Source organism: Cherax quadricarinatus, chromosome 24 (genome assembly GCF_038502225.1).
Source record: "Cherax quadricarinatus isolate ZL_2023a chromosome 24, ASM3850222v1, whole genome shotgun sequence".
In the NCBI taxonomy this organism is placed as follows: Eukaryota; Metazoa; Arthropoda; class Malacostraca; order Decapoda; family Parastacidae; genus Cherax; species Cherax quadricarinatus.
This window is the reverse complement of record NC_091315.1, coordinates 4,994,633-5,017,775: the sequence shown is the minus strand read 5'-3', so window position 1 is coordinate 5,017,775 and position 23,143 is coordinate 4,994,633. Positions and strand designations below refer to the sequence as shown.

General features: G+C 42.1%; 1 protein-coding gene across 1 annotated transcript in view; it reads right to left on the bottom strand.

Moving 5' to 3' along the window:
• Positions 1–23,143, bottom strand: part of LOC128690681 (cell adhesion molecule Dscam2-like) — a 536,323-nt gene that overhangs the window by 103,904 nt on the left and 409,276 nt on the right. Inside the window, exons 20-21 of the mRNA XM_070088137.1 lie at positions 16,219–16,349; positions 7,835–7,921 (exon numbers count right to left, since the gene is read on the bottom strand). Of these exons, the coding sequence (XP_069944238.1) occupies positions 7,835–7,921; positions 16,219–16,349 (218 nt within the window). The remainder of the gene's footprint in view (positions 1–7,834; positions 7,922–16,218; positions 16,350–23,143) is intronic.

The window sequence follows — 23,143 nt, the reverse complement described above, 5'->3', positions numbered from 1 at the left end:
TCAAAATATTCTCGCCATCTACCCAAAACCTCAAACTCCCCTTCTACCAACTCCCCTAATCTGTTTTTAACTGACAAATCCATTCGTTCTCTAGTTTTTCTTAACTCCAAAAAATTTTCTTATTTTCATTAAAATTTCTTGACAGTGCCTCTCCCACTCTATCATCTGCTCTCCTCTTGCACTCTCTCACCACTCTCTTCATCTTTCTTTTACTCTCCATATAACACTTCTGCTTTGTAAATACCTCTCATAAGCTAACTTTTTCTCTTTTATCACACTCTTTACTTCATCATTTCATATACAGTGGTCCCCCGCTTTTCGTAGTTCCCGGCAATCGTAAAATTCGCCAATCATAGAGGTATTTTCATATAAACATGGACTCGCTTTTCATAGGCTGACTCGCGAGTCGTAGTTCGTTCGGGACGCGTACCCACGGCATAAGCCAGGGCGGCAGCCAGTCTGGCATTGTTTACCAGTGAGCGAAGGTCCCCTCACGTGCTCCAGCAAAATATTTCATAATGTTCCATTTATTTTAGTGCTTGCAAGTACTAAATAAGCTACCATGTCTCCAAAGAAAGCTCCTAGTGCCAAGCCTGTGGTAAAGAAGGTGAGAAATACGATTGAATTTAAGAAAACCATCATTGAACAATATGAAAGTGGTACAAGTGTGGCCGAACTGTCCAGGATGTATAAGAAACCCTACACAACCTTATGTTCCATAGTGGCCAAGAAAAATGAAATAAAGGATGCTGTTGTTGCAAAGGGAGTAACTATGCTGACAAAAATAAGATCACCAGTACTGGAAGAGGTTGAGAAGTTATTATTGGTGTGGATAAATGAGAAACAATTAGCAGGAGATACTTTTATGACTTCGTTTATTTGTGAAAAGGCTAGGCAGTTGCATGAAGATTTGGTAAAGAAATTGTCTGCAAATAGCGGTGAAGTGAGTGAATTTAAGGCCAGCAAAGGCTGGTTTGATAGATTTAAGAACCGTACTGGCATACACAGTGTGGTAAGGCATGGTGAGGCTGCCAGTTCGGACCACAAGGCGGCTGAAAAATATGTGCATGAATTCCAGGAGTACATAGAGGCTGAAGGACTGAAACCTGAACAAGTGTTCAATTGTGACGAAACAGGCCTCTTTTGGAAGAAAATGCCAAAAAGGACCTTCATTACACAAGAGGAAAAGGCAATGCCAGGACACAAGCCTATGAAAAACAGGCTGACGCTAATGTTCTGTGCTAATGCTAGTGGGGATTTCAAAGTGAAGCCATTACTAGTGTACCATTCTGAAAATCCCAGAGTGTTCAGGAAAAACAATGTTGTGAAGAGTAAATTGTGTGTGTTTTGGAAATCTAATAGTAAGGCATGGGTCACGAGGGAAATTTTCGTCGAGTGGTTCAATGAAGTGTTTGGCCCTAGTGTGAAGGAGTATCTCCTGGAAAAGAAATTGGATCTCAAGTGCCTGCTAGTAATGGACAATGCACCTGCTCATCCTCCAAACTTGGATGACCTAATTTTCGAGGAGTTTGGGTTCATCACAGTAAAGTTCTTGCCCCCGAATACCACTCCTCTCCTCCAACCCATGGACCAGCAGGTTATTGCAAACTTTAAAAAACTCTACACAAAAGCAATGTTTCACAGGTGCTTGACTGTGACCACAGACAGTCACTTGACCCTAAGGGAATTATGGAGAGAACACTTCAGCATCATCCACTGCATAACCCTTATAGGTATGGCTTGGGAGGGAGTGACTACCAGGACTTTGAACTCTGCCTGGAGAAAATTGTGGCCAGATTGTGTCGACAAGAGGGATTTTGAAGAATTTGGGACTGACCCTAATGAGCCTATGTCTGTTGTAAAATCAATTGTGGCACTGGGGAGTTCCATGGGGTTGGATGTGAGTTTGGAGGATGTGGAAGAATTGGTGGAAGACCACAATGAAGAGCTCACCACTGAGGAGCTGCAAGAGCTTCAGCAGGAAGAGCAACACATCGCAGCTCAGAATCTTGCTGCAGAGGAGGAGGAAGAGAGATGGAAGAAGGTGCCTTCTTCAGAAATTAAAGAGATTTTTACTATGTGGGGTAAGATGGAAAGCTTTATGGAGAAACATCACCCTAACAAGGTTGTTGCAAGCCAGGTTGGCAACATGTACAGTGACAAAATCTTGGGCCATTTTAGGGAAGTGTTAAAGAGACGCCAGAAACAGAGCTCTCTCCACAGTTATTTTGTGAGACAGGACTCCAGTGACTCTCAAGGTGGTCCTAGTGGCATTAAGAAACAGAGAAGAGAAGCAACCCAGAAAAGCAAATGGTACCTGAGGTGTTGATGGAAGGGGATTCCCCTTCCAAACTATAAACAATCCACTCTCTCTCCTCCTCCAGTCTCCAATACACTAAGAAGAATCTCCAATAAAGGTAAGTGTTATGCTGTTAATGTTTCATTCATCATTTCCCATTGTATTGTTTATGTACTACATGTATATTTCATGTTAAATTTTTTTTTGTTTTAATACTTCTGGGTGTCAGGAACGGATTAATTGTATTTACATTATTTCTTTTGAGGAAAATTGATTCGTAAATCGTAAATTTCGTTTATAGTAACGGCTCCAGGAACGGATTAATTACGAACAACGAGGGACCACTGTATATATATATATATGTATATATATATATATATATATATATTTATATATATATATATATATATATATATATATATGTGTGTGTGTGTGTGTGTGTGTGTGTGTGCTAGGAATTCGCAAGAAGAGGAGAAATATTCACACTGATCTCCGGCTGAAGGAGACTCGAACCTACGAACCTTGGAGCAAGGTACGCAGTGCTTTACCAACCTAGCTACATTACCTTGGCGTCTAGAGTGAGCTAGACGTTGATCCAAGACAGCCAGCTTTCAAGCAGGAGGCTTACAGCTTTTCATCTCATCCTCTGCATGCATCAGCTTTACTAGAGATTTTTAACAATGCTAGGAATTCGCAAGAACAGTCGAAATATTCACAAACACTAAACTCTGGCTAAAGGAGACTCGAACCTACGTCAATTAGCAAGAACTCATTTAAAATTAAGTCCTTTCTAAAATTTTCTCTTATACCTTTAAAGATATATTTTTTTCATTAATGTTAATGTAAAAATTTTTAATTTTGCTCCAAAGGAATCTTAGAAAACTTACCTAACCTTATTACAACAAGAACAATTTATTTTAGCCTAACCCAACTAAATATATTTTAGATTTGTTTACAATAATTTAATACTAAACAAACACAGTGAAATATATTTTTTTCGTTAGGTTCAGAATGATTTTGGCGAAATTATTGCATACACAAATTTTTACTTGTCCTATATGGCAAGATGAACGTTGCTATTTAAGCCAAGATCGCAAGTTCTGCCTATTCGGCACGACATATACATATATATATATACATATATATACATATATATATACATATATATATATATATATATATATATATATATATATATATATATCAGCTTGGGCTTATCACACAGTTTGAGGTGAGGCAGACGATGATTCCAGCCAGCCACAAAGCCAGGGAATCAATGCACCCAACAATGAAAGAAGAGGCACATGTCAGGTGTGTGGAGAGTTTCGAGCACGCAACAGGGACGGCCGTATTCGTGCACACACTGGGTGTGCGGGATCACATATGCCCCCAGCAGAGAGCAGCCCACAGCCTCCACAGGCAGATGACAATTCCAATGGCAACCTCGTCACTTGCGATAACCTTCTGTTGGCATTCAAATCCACTGCTAGCAGTACACTATCCCACATCCCTAAAGCGGCTCGCCCATATGCAGCAGGGAAATTTACAGACCTTCTTAAGCGGGTGAATGGAGGTTCCACCAACTTAGAAGCCCGAGGCACCATCCAAGCATGACACAACCTTCTCTTGTTCGGCAATGTCTGTCTTGCAGTTCCTGAAAGACGAGGCAAACTGCTAACCACGTCAGTTATCAAGGCAGTGCGCAACTACCCAAGAACGGATAACTGTGTCCCTCTGCCCTATCATCGCAGGAATCAAAGAGGCAGACCCAAGAAAAGTCCTACTGAAAACGAGAAAATCTGCGCACAGGTTAGCAAAAAAATTGAAGAAGGTAACACAGTGGGAGCAATAAGAATAATTACAAGTGACGACACTGTAGCCCCCAAGGATGAGACCACGGCCCAAGCACTAAGAGACAAGCATCCAACCAGGGACACCATAGCCATCAACGACAACTCTGAGGAAGACCCCATCACTGAACAATTAATTTTGCCAGAATCGGAAGTCCATAAGGCGATCATGTCATTTCCAGCAGGATCTGCAGGAGGTTACACTGGAATTCGACCTCAGCACCTCAAAGAGATGGTAAATCCAGTACTCGGTGAATCTGCATCAATTCTTCTCACCGAGTTAACAACTTTCGTCAACAATTGCCTGGCTGGGCGAATCCCAGAAGAAATTAAACCTTTCTTTTTTGGAGCCTCACTATGTGCTTTGAAGAAGAGGGATGGGGGAATCAGACCCATTGCAGTTGGAAACACTCTTCGCCGTCTCGTTGCCAAAGCAGCAGTGAGAAACATTCGCCTAGAAGCTGCCACTTTACTCCAGCCACACCAACTGGGCTTTGGGGTCTCTCAAGGCAGTGAAGCTGCAGCTCATGCGGTAAGGGCCTACATCAGGGACCTACCAGAAGACAAGGCCATAGTCAAACTTGATTTTAGAAATGCCTTTAATATGGTGAAGAGAGATGCTGTTTTGCCAGCTGTTCGGGTTCGGTTCACCAGTCTCTTTCCCTTCATTTCAGCCGGCTACAGCAAACCCTCAATTCTTTTGTTTGGAGAACATGAAATTCAAACATCAGAGGGTGTTCAGCAGGGTGACCCACTCGCTCCACTTCTATTCTGCTTGGCAGTGAGAGAACTAACTTCCAGCCTATGCAGTGAGCTCAATATCTGGTACCTGGATGACGGCACTCTGTCAGGTACTGAAGAGTCCCTCGTGGGGGACCTACAACTGGTGAAAAAACAGGGAGAAGACTTGGGACTCATCCTCAATCCCTCCAAGTGTGAAATCATCACAGCGAACCAGAAAATAATCAATGCTGTGCGAAGAATCCTCCCGGAAGTCTCAACTACAACTCCGTCCAACAGTACCGTCTTGGGGGCACCGCTGGGTCACCAGGCCATCGATACTGTCCTCAGGGGCAAATTGAATGACCTGATGAGAATGGAGGAGAGAATAAGCGATCTTCATGCCCATGATGCTCTGTATCTCCTCACAAGGTGTCTTACTATGCCAAGACTCACTTACTTCTTGAGGTTTGCAACCTCTTTTGACAACCCAACACTCGATGAATATGACGCACACCTGAGATCAACTTTCAAGAAGGCACTGAACCTGTCACTAGAGGATGAGCAATGGGATCAGGCAACCCTCCCAGTGCGACTGGGAGGTATAGGAGTGCGTAAAGCAACGCATGTTGCTTTACCTGCTTTTCTGTCTTCGTGTTTGGCTTCCAGTGCGTTAGTCAAGAAGATAGTGCCCGAACGCTTGAGAGACTTGGTAGGAGCTCAAGACCCCAGGTTTACTGAAGCAGCGATTCGGTGGGACATCCTTACAGACTCCTCCAGTAGACCAGCTCCTCCCAAAGAGCACAAACAGTCCCACTGGTACAAACCGATCACGGAAAAAAATCGCCAACACAATGCTCTCCAATGCTTCAGGAAAGAACAAAGCACGTCTCCTGGCAGTGAAGGCACCACACTCAAGAGATTTCCTGTTAGCTGTTCCCAATTCCTCCCTGGGCACCCGTCTCGACCCACAGGCCATTCGGATTGGTGTTGCTCTTCGCCTAGCCGCCCCCATCCTCACCGAACATAGGTGTATTTGCGGCAGGGCGACAGCTGATCAATTCGGACTTCATGGTCTCGTGTACCACACAGCAGAAGGGAAGTATGCCAGACATGAGGAGATCAATGACATAATAAAGAGAAGCCTCGCCAGAGCCCGTTGCCCAGCTCAACGGGAACCCCAAGTGCAGAGGTCTGATGGAAGTCAAAATCATCCTGATGGAGCCACTATGCTACCCTGGAAGGATGGAAAGCAGATTGCCTGGGACTACACCTGTGCTGCCACATTGGCAGACACCTACTTGCCATTCTCTGTAGTGGAAGGGGGTGGAGCTGCCAGCCACAGGGAGACCCAGAAGATCCGAAAATATGAAGACCTTCCCCCTTGCTATAACTTCATTCCAATAGGGTCGGAGACCCTTGGAGCATGGGGCAAATGTGCTCTAAAGTTCCTAATAGAGCTGGGTGAAAAGCTCATCATAGAAACCAAGGACCACAGGGCGACCAGCTTCCTCTTTCAGAGACTCAGTGTTGCGATCCAGAGAGGAAATGCCTGCAGCATTCTGGGCACGCGGCCCACCGCAGGGGAGCTGGACGAAGTATTCGAGATGTAGCTCTGAGTTACCTATGTTGTTTTACTTTCTGATGTATTTTTGTGAATGTTTGGCCAATGTATTTTGTCTTTAAATAAAACATACCTGAAATATAGGGGGTGGTAGGAGAAAATTCTCAAACAGCTTCAGGGAGAACCTTGAGTTTTCCCTGAAGCAAGTTTATTCTTTTCTCTGAGGATGAGGGTCCCTACGACAGTTCTAGAGGTGGTACCTCCCTATATTTATATATATATATATATATATATATATATATATATATATATATATATATATATATATATATATATATATAAATATATGTATATATATATATATATATATATATATATATATATATATATATATATATATATATATATATATATATATATATATATATATATATATATAGTGGAACAAAAATTAACCCATGACGTAGTTATATTACCGATGACAAAAGATAAGTAATACATATCCAATAATGAAATTTGTCAGAGGGAACTTCAGTAGAAAGTTGAGGATTTCGTCAAACATATGAGTTCACAAACGACAGAATTAAAGTTTCTTTCCAACAGAGTTGGAGCTGGAAGTAAGTGATGCAGCACGACCCAGCAAAGGGTAAGTGCCACCAGTTCTGTGTTACATGGTAACAGTGCTATGCTACCAGCACTGTGTGCACTGTTTTCATTACAGTGAACACAGTCATCAGTATTGTGAACAAACTGTTATTAGTACTGCAAAAACTGTACTTCTTATATTGAAATCAGTAACATGAACATTGAAGCTAGTGGTATAAACCCTGGTAATAAATACCCACAAATTGGTTTATAAAGACACCTGAGCAAACACACAGACATATTTATTAAAATACGTTTCGGTCCTGGGATCTTGTTCACTTCTCAATGGCAACATCAAGGTCACAGCACCGACACGTAATCTAATGAGTCCTAATGTTTGCTCACTCACGTGTCTTTCTAAACCACTGATGTTAGTCCTGTGCAAACTATATCAACAACGAAAAGATGTAATATTAAATTATAGTATAAAATATTTTACAAGGTTAAACAAATATAAATGTTTATTACCGTGTTCTCAGCTCCATGAATTTGTGGCTGTGTTCAATTATTCAATGAAAGCTATCCATGCATTGATGATCAAAATCAAATAAACTTCAACGTCAAATGTGTCTAATATTCCTTTACACAACAAGTCTCTATTTCACTGTTCGTAAAACACGTTTTAACTGATGCATTAGAACAGTTGAATTCAAGTTACTCGAAACTAAATATAAACAAACTGTGAGGTCACCGTAATTAGTTTAAGATGACGCCTTAACAAAGTGTAGTCAAGAAGGTGGAGAAAGTGGCACTGACCTGAACCCTGGAGGAAGGGGCGAGGCCGGTCAGTTCCTTCCAAGTAGCCTCTGACCCGCTTGATCCAACCACATCCCTCAACACACCCTGAAACGACACTTCTGTCACATTTACTCCATCACTTCCAAATATCTCTTTCACCAATAAACTCTAAAATGCATTAAATTTATTCTCGTAACACACTTCTATATTTTCTTTATGGTCTCCACTTACCACTTGCATCACCTGTATACTTCCCTCGCTTGTTTGTCAAGTCTATATTTTTCAAAGTGTGGAGCTGACACTTTCTTGTGTTAACTCCACAATTTTCAAGCATTCCAGGATTAACTCACACTCACTGGACATTCCATTGTTAGCTCCACACTTTAGAGTATATTTTTAACCATCTGGGCAACATCAGGAAAACATTATGAGAGCAATCCTATTATCTGTCTCAGTGCGAGAGACAACAATGTGGGCAGATGTAGAAATGAGGATTTAATTATCAGGTATAAGACAACATTAGATATAATTAGGAAGAAGAAAAGGCGCCATGTTATATGAGACATTGTGCCTATACTGTAAGGATAATTCAGTACCATTCATCGACAGCTGGGACCACTTCTATGGTAGAAATGGCATGTATGCCACGAAAGGGGTTCATTATCTAGGACAGGTGTAGGTGCTTTGTCTAGTTCAGTGGTGAATGATGTTGTTAAGGCTTTAAACTATGATAATATCATACAAGAACAGTTGGACAATAAATTTATTGAGGAAATAGTCGAAGATAAGTTGAAGACAGACGCTCATTATCTCCCGCACCATGGAGTCAGAAAGGATTCTGAAACCACTCCACTACGTGTTGTATATAATTGCAGCGCACGTGCAAATAAAGATGTAGTAAGTCTTAATGACTGTCTGATGACCGGACCCTCACTAACTGAGAAGCTTGGAGACGTGCTTATGAAATTTCGCACAAACCCATATGCCTACACAGCTGATATTTCCAAAGCTTTCTTAAGAGTAGGACTACAAGAAATAGATAGAGATTATACTCGATTCTTGTGGCCTGAAAATCCACATGATCCTCAAAGTCCTGTGAAAACTTATCGTTTCAAATCAGTATTATTTGGTGCAACATCCTCTCCATTCTTACTAGAAGCTACTCTAAATACACATTTGAAGAAATCTGTAAGTCCCTTCAAAGAAATCTTAAAGAAAAAATTCTATGTGGACAATCTTCAAGGTGCTGTGAATAAAGAGGAGGATTTGAAATCCTTATACAGAGAAGCTAACAAGGAGATAAAAGAAGCAAATATGCCTCTAAGGATGTGGAATACAAATTCAGTGCAATTAAGGGAACTTATCAAAGATTTCCCTGAAACTGAAATTCCTGATTGCAACAATATGCTGGGACTTAATTGGAACACACAGGAAGATACTTTGAGTCTCAAAAGGATAAACAATAAATCATGCAGTACACTCACTAAACGTAGTTTACTGTCAGAGGTATCACAATGTTTTGATCCTCTAGGACTCGTCTCACCAATTACCATAAAGGGTAAAATGCTTATGCAAGATGCATGGAAGCTCAAAATTGGATGGGATGAGAACTTGCCTCTAGAAATGAGTCAAGCATGGGATGAAATATCCAAGGAGTTTAAGCAACTTCATCAAATTAAATTTCCCAGACAAATAGGTCAAGAGGGAAACAATTACACATTACATGTGTTCTGTGATGCGTCAACCAGAGGTTATGGCGCTGTAGCTTACATGAGTAATGCTGAAGGAAGTACACTAATTACTTCAAAGGCCAGGGTAGCACCCTTGAAGGTCAGAACAGTATCACAATTGGAACTGACAGCACTCTATGTAGGTACAAAATTAGCTGTCTATCTCAACAAAGTACTTGATCATCTCACTATTGAGAAAACCGTGATCTGGAGTGATAATGAAGCAGTTCTCCAGTGGTTAAGAAATAATAAGAGTAAGTTGGTCTATGTACAGAACAGAGTAGCAGAAATAATAGAGATGCAGAGAGATTATCTCTTTCTCCACGTCTCTACCCAAGAGAATCCAGCTGACATGTTGTCACGTGGTGTCCCACTCAAGAAATTTGTGGATAATAAATTATGGCTCCACGGACCGAACTGGCTCTCTAATGAAAATAACTGGCCTCAGCAAAAAGCTCACATTATGCCAGAAGAAACAGTCTGCTTGAACACAGCAGAAATAAGTTGTGTAAATACTGCAGACACAACAGAAAGAGTCATTGATGGATCTAAATACTCATCTTTGGGTAAACTCTTAAGAGTTACAGCTCTTGTCTTTAAATTCATTAAAGGAATAAAACCTGATTATGAATGTCTTGAACCCATTAAATACTGGGTGAAACTAATACAGAAAGATGTTTTCTCTACAGAATATAAATTTCTAGAAACACAAGATAAATCCCCAAAGAAACCTGTTATGATTAATTCTTTAGGACTTTATCTCGACTCAGAAAAGATTATAAGATGTCGAGGAAGAATTCATAATTCTTCACTACCTAAAGAAGCCATACATCCAATACTGATCCCCAAGAATCATTGGCTAACAAAACTGATTGTGCAAAACGCCCACAGTAACGTGTTACATGGTGGGGTAGCTGACACACTTTGTCATATACGACAATCCTACTGGATACCTCAAGGTCGACAAAGTGTGAAAAAACAAATAGTAAAGGACTGTATTACTTGTCGTCACTACGATATGCGAGTATGTCAGTATCCAGGTCCACCTCCATATCCCTCTGAAAGAGTTTGTCATATCACTCCATTTGAGGTGACAGGTGTAGATTACACTGGACCAATAATTTTAACCAAAACAGTTGACAAAGTTCCCATCAAGGTGTACATCTGTTTGTTCACTTGTGCTACAACTAGAGCAGTACATCTAGAAGTAGCCACTGACATGTCTGCTGAAACCTTTATCAAATTATTCAGACGGTTTGCAGCTAGAAGGGCATGTCCCAGACTGATGATTTCAGATAATGCAACGAACTTTGTTGCTGGTGCTGCTTATGTAAGCAAGATCTTTGATCAACCGGAAGTACAACAGATGCTGAATCAACGCAGGTGTCGTTAGAGATACATTCCTCCTAAATCTCCATGGCACGGCGGATTTTATGAAAGAATGATCGGCATTGTGAAACGTTGCTTAAGGAAGACTCTTCATCGTACAGTTGTGACTGAAATAGAAAATAGAGTCAACAACAGACCTCTAACTTATGTTACCGATGATCTGGGCAATTTAAAAGTGTTAAAGTCCATCTCATTTACTCCATGGCAGAAGGCTCGAACCTGTTCCTCCCATGAATGATAAAGAAATTATAGAGGATCCTACTTATTTCGAACCTGAGCAACTCAGACGTAAATTCAAACACCTTAATAAAGTGATTGAACGTTGGGAGAAAATTTGGCGAGAAGACTATCTCACCTCATTGAGAGAACACTTCTATGGAGTTGGTGTTCCTGAAAATCATAAGTCCTTAAGACCTGGTGACAGTGATTATTGACAATGATGGTCCGAGGTCCCATTGGCCACTTGGAAAAATTGTGACCATATATCCTGATGCAAATGGAATCATTAGGACAGTTGATGTTTTGAGCAATGGTGTAGTGAATAAGTGGACAATAAATAAACTAGTGCCGTTAGAATTACAGTGTTGAAAACAAAATTAGTGATTCTCCAGAAACCGCACAGACTAAAGCTGTTCAGAAAAGACAAGCAGCAGTGGTGGCGAGTGAGAAAATTAAATTAATGTTAAGTGATGAATAGTTCACCTGCAGCGAACCTCCGCCGCCCCCCAGTGTGGAGAAATTTTCTCTAGGAGTGGGGTATCAGCCCCCTTCAGCCCCTTCAGCCCCTTTCAGTCCTGAGGGGCCCAGCCCTCTCAGAAGGGACAAGCGTCTTGTTTACTGCTACAGTGAGTAATTGATCACAGATGCTGTACGAGTATGCGAAGTGGTCAAGTGACCGCCGCTCCTTGCAGTGTTGCAGAGTGTATTTTAATAAGAGACAGTGCATCTCTTACTTTAGCAGGACAATTAAGGAAAATCCTGCTCCCACTTTATTACCATAGTAAAGATAGTGGACATTGTTGTCCATGCTTAAGACAGCAAGAATCAAACATTCTACTTTGCTTCATCGAGGAAGTGGCAAGGAAGCAAAAGTACCAGGTCAGCTTTTTTTTTTGTGCTAGGGGAGTGATGGCATGGGGCGTTGTGGCGTCTTCAGATTACTTTTGACTCTACTGAGAGTGACACTGACGCCAGGATAACCAACAAAGAACGATCTGTGCGTTAGTGTGAACAAAGTGTCTCATAAAACACAATAAACACTTAAGAGAAGTGTGATCAGCTTCTTTAGTGATAAGACTGTGAACAATAAAGACAAATCTTGTGGAACAGTGTACCAGTGTGCGTATTCCTAGACTATGGAAAACGTGGACATCCAAGGACACTTCAGCATCCATCAAGTCACCGATATCTGTCGAAGGTGTGAAGAACACCATAGCTCACGCTACAAGAGCAAGGTAAGTTTCGAATTTCTTGTGGTACGGGGGACTGCGCAGTTCTTGAGTCGCAAGGAGCTTGTAATCAACCTATAGTCGGCAGTAAGGGGCGGACTTTTGAGTCCACACAAGTAAGTTTGTCAGCCATCAGTGAATGAAATATGCTGACATAACACCCCCTAGGGGTAATTTATAATCTTACAAATTATAACTCTTTGCAGCCCGTTGAGAGATGACTTCGACAGCTTCTCAAGACCTCGTCTGCAGGGGCGGCTGTGCAGGCGATGAGTTGTCTTTCTAAGTTAAGTACAAACTCTGTAAACTTAACTGGTATTGCCATTTCACAACACCAATCCTAGAGATGTTCAGAGTGACTAACAATCTGAGTTGTACTAATGGGATGATATCATTCCTGTTGTGCAAGGTACCCTAGACTCTTTACACAACAGCAGCCTTACATTCTACTGCTATGACAATCTAGCTCCCAAATTTGAGGCCCTTACAGTGTCCTCAGACAGCTTCACGGCAATAAGTTCGAGGTGAAGGAGATTGCTAGTGGAGCAATTGAGGGGTAGTGGTGTTGGTGGGTGAGGGGTAGTGCTGTGGATAGGTGGGTGGGTGAGTAGTTTTGTGGATGGGAGGATGAGGGAGTAGTGGGGTAGGTGGGTGGGTGAGGGGTAGTGGTGTGGGTGGGTGGGTGAGGGGGTAGTGGTGTGGATGGGTGGGTGTGGATGGGTGGGTGACGGGGTAGTGGTGTGATTCGGTGGGTGAGAGGTAGTGGCGTGGATGGGTGTGTGGGTGAGCAGTGGTGTAGATGGGTGGGTGAGGGGGTAGTGGTGTGGGTAGGTGAGAGACTGTGGTTTGGATGGGGGTGTGGGAGGGGTGGAGGTTTGTTGGGTGGGTGCCTGATCTAAATCTGAGAAAATGGAGTGGGAATGGTGAGTGGGAGAGAGTGGGAGGGATGGGTGGTCTTGATCTGAGTAACAGGAGCAAGGGTGGTGGGTGAGAGATGCTGAGTACAGGTGGACAGGTAAGAGGTGCGTGGTAGTTGTGGGGAACAGCAGAGATTTTTTTTTATATTTTATTTAAAAAACTTTACAGTTTAACATAAAATAAAAAGGTATAAAATAAGTACAGTAGGATCCTCAATCCTACACAACATACACTGACAATCCTACACAACATACACTGACAATCCTACACAACATACACTGACAATCCTGCACAACAACACTGACAATCCTACACAACATACACTGACAATCCTACACAACATACACTGACAATCCTACACAACATACACTGACAATCCTACACAACAACACTGACAATCCTACACAACAACACTGACAATCCTACACAACATACACTGACAATCCTACACAACATACACTGACAATCCTACACGACATACACTGACAATCCTACACAACATACACTGACAATCCTACAAAAGAACACTGACAATCCTACACAACATACACTGACAATCCTACAAAAGAACACTGACAATCCTACACAACATACACTGACAATCCTACACAACATACACTGACAATCCTACACAACATACACTGACAATCCTACAAAAGAACACTGACAATCCTACACAACAACACTGACAATCCTACACAACAACACTGACAATCCTACACAACAACACTGACAATCCTACACAACATACACTGACAATCCTACACAACATACACTGACAATCCTACACAACATACACTAACAATCCTACACAACATACACTGACAATCCTACACAACATACACTGACAATCCTACACAACATACACTAACAATCCTACACAACATACACTGACAATCCTACACAACATACACTAACAATCCTACACAACATACACTGACAATCCTACACAACATACACTAACAATCCTACACAACATACACTGACAATCCTACACAACATACACTGACAATCCTACACAACAAACACTGACAATCCTACACAACAAACACTGACAATCCTACACAACATACACTGACAATCCTACACAACATACACTGACAATCCTACACAACAACACTGACAATCCTACACAACATACACTGACAATCCCACACAACAACACTAACAATCCTACACAACATACACTAACAATCCTACACAACAACACTAACAATCCTACACAACAACACTGGCAATCCTACACAACAACACTGACAATCCTACACAACAAACACTGACAATCCTACACAACAACACTGACAATCCTACACAACATACACTAACAATCCTACACAACAACACTGACAATCCTACACAACAACACTAACAATCCTACACAACAACACTGACAATCCTACACAACAACACTGACAATCCTACACAACAAACACTGACAATCCTACACAACAAACACTGACAATCCTACACAACAACACTAACAATCCTACACAACAACACTAACAATCCTACACAACAACACTGACAATCCTACACAACAACACTGACAATCCTACACAACATACACTGACAATCCTACACAACATACACTGACAATCCTACACAACAACACTGACAATCCTACACAACATACACTGACAATCCTACACAACAACACTGACAATCCTACACAACATACACTGACAATCCTACACAACAACACTGACAATCCTACACAACAACACTGACAATCCTACACAACATACACTGACAATCCTACACAACAACACTGACAATCCTACACAACAAACACTGACAAAATATAACAACACATTGTAACTGACACAAAAGAGGTTATCCACATACACTCACAAATATTTCCATATAATATACTTAACAATAAGGAAAAATAAAAAAAGGGTGATCGGACCCCTAACCTCATTATAAACCTTAGTAAACATAACTTACAGGTGACTCAGTAACAGGGCCAAATATAAATGAAATTATACATGAGAGTTGTGAAGATATCGCACCACCTTAATCATCTCCACACATAACCTGTGTAACTTCTCCACCTCCTTATTCAACCTTTGTTACTTTTACACTCTCTTCGTCCAACCTGTCCTACTTCTTCATACTCTGCACTCAACCTGTGTTACTATTACACTCTTCCCACACCACCTGTATCACCTGTACACTCTTCCCACACCACCTGTGTCACCTGTACACTCTTCCCACACCACCTGTGTCGCCTGTACACTCTTTCCACACCACCTGTGTCACCTGTACACTCTTTCCACACCACCTGTGTCACCTGTACACTCTTCCCACACCACCTGTGTCGCCTGTACACTCTTTCCACACCACCTGTGTCACCTGTACACTCTTCCCACACCACCTGTGTCACCTGTACACTCTTCCCACGCCACCTGTGTTACTTGTACTCTCTTCCCACATCACCTGTGTTAAGTGTACATTCTTCTCACACCACCTGTGTCACGTGTACACTCTTCCCACACCACCTGTGTCACTTGTACTCTCTTCCCACACCACCTGTCACCTGTACACTCTTCCCACACCACCTGTGTTACGTGTACACTCTTCCCACACCACCATTGTTACGTCAACACTCGTCACACACTGCGTCACATGTACTCTCTACACACTCAACCAGCACTAACTGTATGATCTCGTCACCCTCATTTGTCAGTCTAACTCTTTCCACGCATCAACTGTGTCAACTTCACACAGTCTATTTCAAATGGTACTTTGTTGGTATTCACTCCGTTCCCTTTCAGTTATCTCTATTCATCAATAATGACTTCTCTATCCGTTACATAAACATGATGCGCCAACTTTACTCTCTCCAAACACAACATATGTCAGTTTTCTCCACGTTTGTGTTGCTTCTCCTGCAGTAGGGTTAGGGGACACGCACCTGGTCTCCCCTAGATGAGTACAAGGTGTAGTGGAGAACGGTGCCGGTGAGAGGGTGAGGCGGCGCCCAAGTCACCAGCATTGTACTACCACTAGTCACCACAACCCGCACACGTCTTGGAGGGCCGGGCACTGGAGACGTAGAAGGCAGGATTTTCAATATGCGTATGCATTGAATCAACAAAAAATCAACATAAACATAAAGAAAATACTTACATTACGACTTTAAAGAAATATTAAACATATACCGATATGCAATAAATTTAATAGGATTAGGCAAAAATAAATTTCATTCATCATTAGCACACATGAGTATATATATATATATATATATATATATATATATATATATATATATATATATATATATATATATATATATATATATATATATATATATATATATATATATATATATATATATATATATAGGCCGCAAGGGCCTACATCACGGACCTACCAGAAGACAAGGCCATAGTCAAACTTGATTTTAGAAATGCCTTTAATATGGTGAAGAGAGATGCTGTCTTGCCAGCTGTTCGGGATCAGTTCCCCAGTCTTTTTCCCTTCATTTCAGCTGGGTACAGCAAACCCTCAATTCTTTTGTTTGGAGAACATGAAATTCAATCATCAGAAGGTGTTCAGCAGGGTGACCCACTCACTCCACTTCTCTTCTGCTTGGCAGCCTATGCAGTGAGCTCAATATCTGGTACCTGGATGGCGGCACTCTGGCAGGTACTAAAGAGTCCCTGGTGGAGGACCTACAACTGGTGAAAACACAGGGAGAAGACTTGGGACTCATCCTCAATCCCTCCAAGTGCGAAATCATCACAGCGAACCAGGAAATAATCAATGTTGTGCAAAGAATCCTCCTGGAAGTCTCTGCTACCACTCCGTCTAACAATACCCTCTTGGGAGCACCGCTGGGTCACCAGGCCATCGACACTGTCCTCAGGGACAAATTGAATGACCTGATGAGAATGGAGGAGACAATAAGTGATCTTGATGCCATTGATGCTCTGTATCTCATCACAAGGTGTCTTACTATGCCAAGACTCACTTCCTGAGGTGTGCACCCTCTTTTGACAACCCAACACTCGAATATGATGCACAACTGAGATCAACTTTTAAGAAGGCACTGAACCTGTTACTAGAGGATGAGCAATGGGATCAGGCAACCCTCCCAGTGTGACTGGGAGGAATAGGGGTGCGTAAAGCAACGCATGTTGCTTTACCTGCTTTTCTGTCTTCGTGTTTGGCTTCCAGTGCATTAGTCAAGAAGATAGTTCCTGAACGCTTGAGAGACATGGTAGGAGCTCAAGACCCCAGGTTTACTGAAGCAACGATTCGGTGGGACACCCTTACAGACCAGCTCCTCCCAAAGAGCACAAACAGTCCCACTGGTACAAACCGATCACGGAAAAAATCGTCAACACAATGCTCTCCAATGCTTCAGGAAAGGACGAAGATCGTCTCCTGGCAGTGAAGGCACCACACTCAGGAGATTTCCTGTTAGCTGTTCCCAATTCCTCCCTGGACACCCGTCTCGAACCACAGGCCATTCGGATTGGTGTTGCTCTTCGCCTAGCCGCCTCCATCCTCAGCGAACATAAGTGTATTTGCGACAGGGCGACAGCTGATCAATTCGGACTTCATGGTCTCGTGTGTCACACAGCAGAATGGAAGTATGCCAGACATGAGGAGATCAATGACATCATAAAGAGAAGCCTCGCCTCAGCCCGTTGCAAAGCTCAATGGGAACCCCAAGTACAGAGATCTGATGGAAGTCAAAAGCGTCCTGATGGAGCCACTATGCTACCCCCTGGAAGGATGGAAAGCAGATTGCCTGGGACTATACCTGTGCTGCCACATTGGCAGACACCTACTTGCCATACTCCGTAGTGGAAGGGGGTGGAGCTGCCAGCCACAGGGAGACCCAGAAGATCTGCAAATATGAAGACCTTTCCCCTTGCTATAACTTCATTCCAATAGGGTCGGAGACCCTTGGAGCATGGGGCAAGTGTGCTCTGAAGTTCATCAAAGAGCTGGGTGAAAAGCTCATCATAGAAACCAAGGACCACAGGGCGACCAGCTTCCTCTTTCAGAGACTCAGTGTTGCGATCCAGAGAGGAAATGCCTGCAGCATTCTGGGCATGCAGCCCACTGCAGGGGAGCTGGACGAAGTATTCGAGATGTAGCTCTGAGTTACCTATGATGTTTTACTTTCTGTTGTATTTTTGTGAATGTTTGGCCGGTGTATTACGTCTTTAAATAAAACATACTTGAAATATAGGGTGTGGTAGGAGAAAATTATTAAACCGCTTCAGGGAGAACCTTGAGTTTTCCCTGAAGCAAGTTTATTCTTTTCTCTGAGGATAAGGGTCCCCAGGACAGTTCTAGAAGTGGTACATATATATATATATATATATATATATATATATATATATATATATATATATAGTAATAAAGTTGGTAGAATTACCGACAATATGTAAAGTAAAAGGACACAAGTGCAACTAATGTGACATTTATTGTGGCAACGTTTCGCTCTCCAGTAATGGCTTGATAAAGCTCCTGGAGAGCGAAACGTTGCCACAATAAATGTCACATTAGTTGCACTTGTGTCCTTTTACTTTACATATATATATATATATATATATATATATATATATATATATATATATATATATATATATATATATATATATATATATATATATATATATATATATATATATATATATATATATATATGTCGTGCCGAATCGGCAGAATTTGCGATCTTGGCTTAAATAGCAATGCTCTTCTTGCTATATAAGACAAGCGAAAATTTGTGTATGCAATAATTTCGCCAAAATCATCCTGAACATAACGAAAAAAATGTATTTCATTGTGTTTGTTTGGTATTAAATTACTATAAGCAAATCTAAAATATATTTAGTTGGGTTAAGCTAAAATAAATTGCTCTTGTTATAATAAGGTCAGGTAAGATTTCTAAGTTTCTTTTGGTGCAAAATTAAAAATTTTTACTTTAACATTAATAAAAAAAAATATATCTTTAAACGTACAATAGAAAATTTTGGAAAGGACTTAATTTTAAATGAGTTCTTGCTAATTGACCAGTTTTACATATTCGGCACGACACACACACACACATATATATATATATATATATATATATATATATATATATATATATATATATATATATATATATATATATATATATATATATATATATATATGTATATATATATATATGTATGTATATATACACACGCTTGCCGGCGTGGAGGGAGGGAGCCAGTTTGTAGTGCTTGATACATTTTGTGTGTAAACCAAGAACCAACATGGTTTACATGGGCCAGTTTCGGCAGACATCATAGTGAGTATCCACCGGAGATTGCAGAGTTGTGACAATCCTCTGCATCAGATCGTTGCTTCTGTATCAGTGAGAGTGCAGTGTGCATGTTCCGATTTGCCGAGTAGTGGTGGCGTTGAGGGGATCCTGCAAGCGGTGGTGTGAAGGTTTTGTTTACCTCTGTGTTCGGCCGGGATAGGGGGTTGGGGGAGGAAGTGGTTGCTCACAACACCGTCAGTGGATGCTGAACAGAACACATCCGTTAATAGTGCGACCATAGTGATTAGTGTGCCAGATGGCTAGGGTTTTTTCTAAATGGAATAGTAAGTGTATAACAATTAGCAAAAGTTAGTCAGTGTTGTGCATCTTTAGCGAACACACAGGGCCACTCCTTCCGCCTCCCATCCCGGATCCCGTCCCCTCATCCCAGCCTAGGCCCACTGACATCTGACCATGGGTGTTGCCGTTTAGTGCCCCACCAATTACTAGCTCTGCCGATCCCTACTCCCCCCACCCTCATCCCCCATGCACCCATGCTGTCCTTCACCCCTTACCCCACAGCTGGCGCCCTTCCACACCCACGATGTCAGCAGTGTCACAAGAAGTCTTGGGTTCCCAGGAAACTTCACGACAGAGCCAATGCCGTCGTTCACGTGGCATCTGCCGGGTGTGCTACAGGGAATGTGCACTCAATCCCACATCTGGCAACATCCGTGCACACAATGGATGTCTAGGCTCCAGGAGAGCTCCAAATGAGAACAACCAACAGCCTCCCCCAGCAGACAGGGCTGACAGCTACTGTGACTTCACCTCTACAGAGGACCTCAAATCTGCAATCAAATTAGCATCCACCAGGACTCTGACACACATCCCCAAAGCAGCTCGCCCTCAAGCCGCTAGCAAATTCACTGACCTTCTGAAGAAAGTCAACGATGCTTCTTCAAATAACAGATCCTGGCACAACTTGCTGCTTTTTGGCAATGACTGTTTGGCTGTCCCACCAAGGAGGGACAAGTCACTAGCAACACGTTATTAGGGCAATAAATGCATTTCCAAGGGATGACAGCTTCGTCCGTCTCCCTACTAGGGTGACAAACACACGCCGGGCAAATGCCAATAACAGAACACCCGACGCCTCAAAAATCATAGCCAAATTAGCAAAAAAAAATAGAAGAAGGTAAATACCATTGGAGCTCTGAGGCTTATAACCAGTGAGGATACCATCGCTCTTAAGGACGTCAGTACAGCACAAGCTCTGAAGGACAAACATCCACCCAGGGCTCCCAGTACCAACATTGACCTCCCTGACATTGCAGCAGGCGTAGAACATCTAACCTTACAGGATGCTGATGTGTATAAAGCTGCTATATCATTTCCACAGGGCTCAGCAGGAGGTTTCACCGTTTAATGCCTCAACGCTTAAAACAAATACTCAATCCAGCACTTGGTGATGTTTCAGAGAGGCTGCTGTCTGAACTCAACAGATTTTCCAACCTGTGCCTGGCTGGCAGTGTCCCAGAGGCCATTAGACCCCTTTTCTTTGGTGCCTCACTGTGTGCCCTCTGGAAAAAGGATGGAGGAATCAGACCTATTGCAGTGGGCAACACACTTCGGCACCTAGTCACCAAGGCTGCAGTAAGAAGGGTGAGTCAAGAGGCTGCTGCAATGTTGAAACCAACTCAGCTCGGTTTTGGTGTTAAACAAGGCTGTGAAGCAGCTGCCCACACAGCACGTGTATATCAACAACATGTCCGATGAAAAAGCCTTGGTCAAATTGAACTTTACCAACGCTTTCAACTCAGTAATAAGGGATGCTGCTCTCCAAGCAGTTTATAGAAACTCCCCTTCCCTCTATCCCATCATAGAATCGTGTTATAGTGTAACTTCCAAACTATTATTTGGGGACCATGAAATTGACTCATACACAAATAACCTGCACATAAAAGAGAGAAGCTTACGACGACGTTTCGGTCCGACTTGGACCATTGACAAAGTCACACTAACCAGGGGTGGAGCAGGACGGCTATATATTGGCAGGAAGAGGTGGTGGTAGTAGTAGTAGTAGTAGTACAAGAATTGTATATAATTCCGACAAGATGAAATTAAGACACATGCACAACACCCGGGCATCCCCATCGTAGACGTTTCGCCATCCAGCCAGCCACTGGATGGCGAAACGTCCACAACAAAGACAACCAGACGCCGCACATGTGTCTTAATTTCATCAGTAGTTGTAGTAGTAGTAGAAGAAGAAGAGGTAGTAGTAGTGGTAGTGGTAGAAGTTGGAAATAAGGATGACGAGCCAGTCAAATACAAAGGAAGGGGAGCACTGCAAGAGAGCTAGAAACCCACAGAGGGAGAGCAAGTGCACAGAGGTGCGTGAAAGGGGAAGTGGTGAAATAAATGAAGAAGGAACAGAAACACGAGACAGGAGAGAGAAAGACAACCCAGAGGAGAAAAGGAAAGATGAAAGGGGAAGAGGAAGAAGAAGAAAAAGAAAAAGAAAAAATAAGGATTCAGGTTAAGTCACGGGTGTTCTGAAGTTTGGAGCATTTTACAATGTAGTGGGAGAGGAAGGCATCTACAGAGACGAAGCCAGGGCTAAGGTTCATACAAGGAAAGTTGTGTATTAGAGAGGATTCAACTAGACGGCGACTGTTCGAGTTGGAAGTAGGGAAGACAGTTTTAGCAGAAGACCAGTCACTAGGATGGCTATGATCTCTGACGTGACAGAAAAGAGCATTGTTAGTGTCGGCAAGCCTAACACTATTTTTATGCTCCCTAAGTCTGTCAGAAAGAGATCGACCAGTTTCTCCGAAGTATTGAAGAGGACAGGAGGAGCAAGAAATAGAGTAGACACCAGGAACATCTGTAGAGGAAGGAGAGGTATGAACGAGATTAGTGCGAAGGGACGGAGAGAATTGTTGAGATTAGAAAGACCGGAAATGTAGGGAAGGCAGAGGATAGAAGAGTTCCCATGAGTAGAGAGTTTGGGAGAGAAGAAATTGCGTTTAGCACGTGAGAGGGCAGAGTCTATGCCGCCTAGTTGAATCCTCTCTAATACACAACTTTCCTTGTATGAACTTTAGCCCTGGCTTCGTCTCTGTAGATGCCTTCCTCTCCCACTACATTGTAAAATGCTCCAAACTTCAGAACACCCGTGACTTAACCTGAATCCTCATTTTTTCTTTTTCTTTTCTTCTTCTTCCTCTTCCCCTTTCCTCTTTCCTTTTCTCCTCTGGGTTGTCTTTCTCTCTCCTGTCTCGTTTTTCTGTTCCTTTTCAATTTCAAATTCAAATTCAAAGTTTATTCTCTATAAGGATTACAATGCTGAGTTTACAGAAATTTGGTTATTGTGTGGGTTACATGTAGTAAAATTGTGATTACAGAGTGTACCACTAGAACGCTTAGCATGGCTAGGCATTTCGGGCATACTTAGTTTTATTCTTAATTGTAAAATATTACAAATTATGAGGTAAGTTGGTATTATGGCTAAGTGATTAAATACTAGTTTGTGAGTTTAGCAATGTGAATGCTTTTGTTTTGGCACAGTACATAGTTTCAG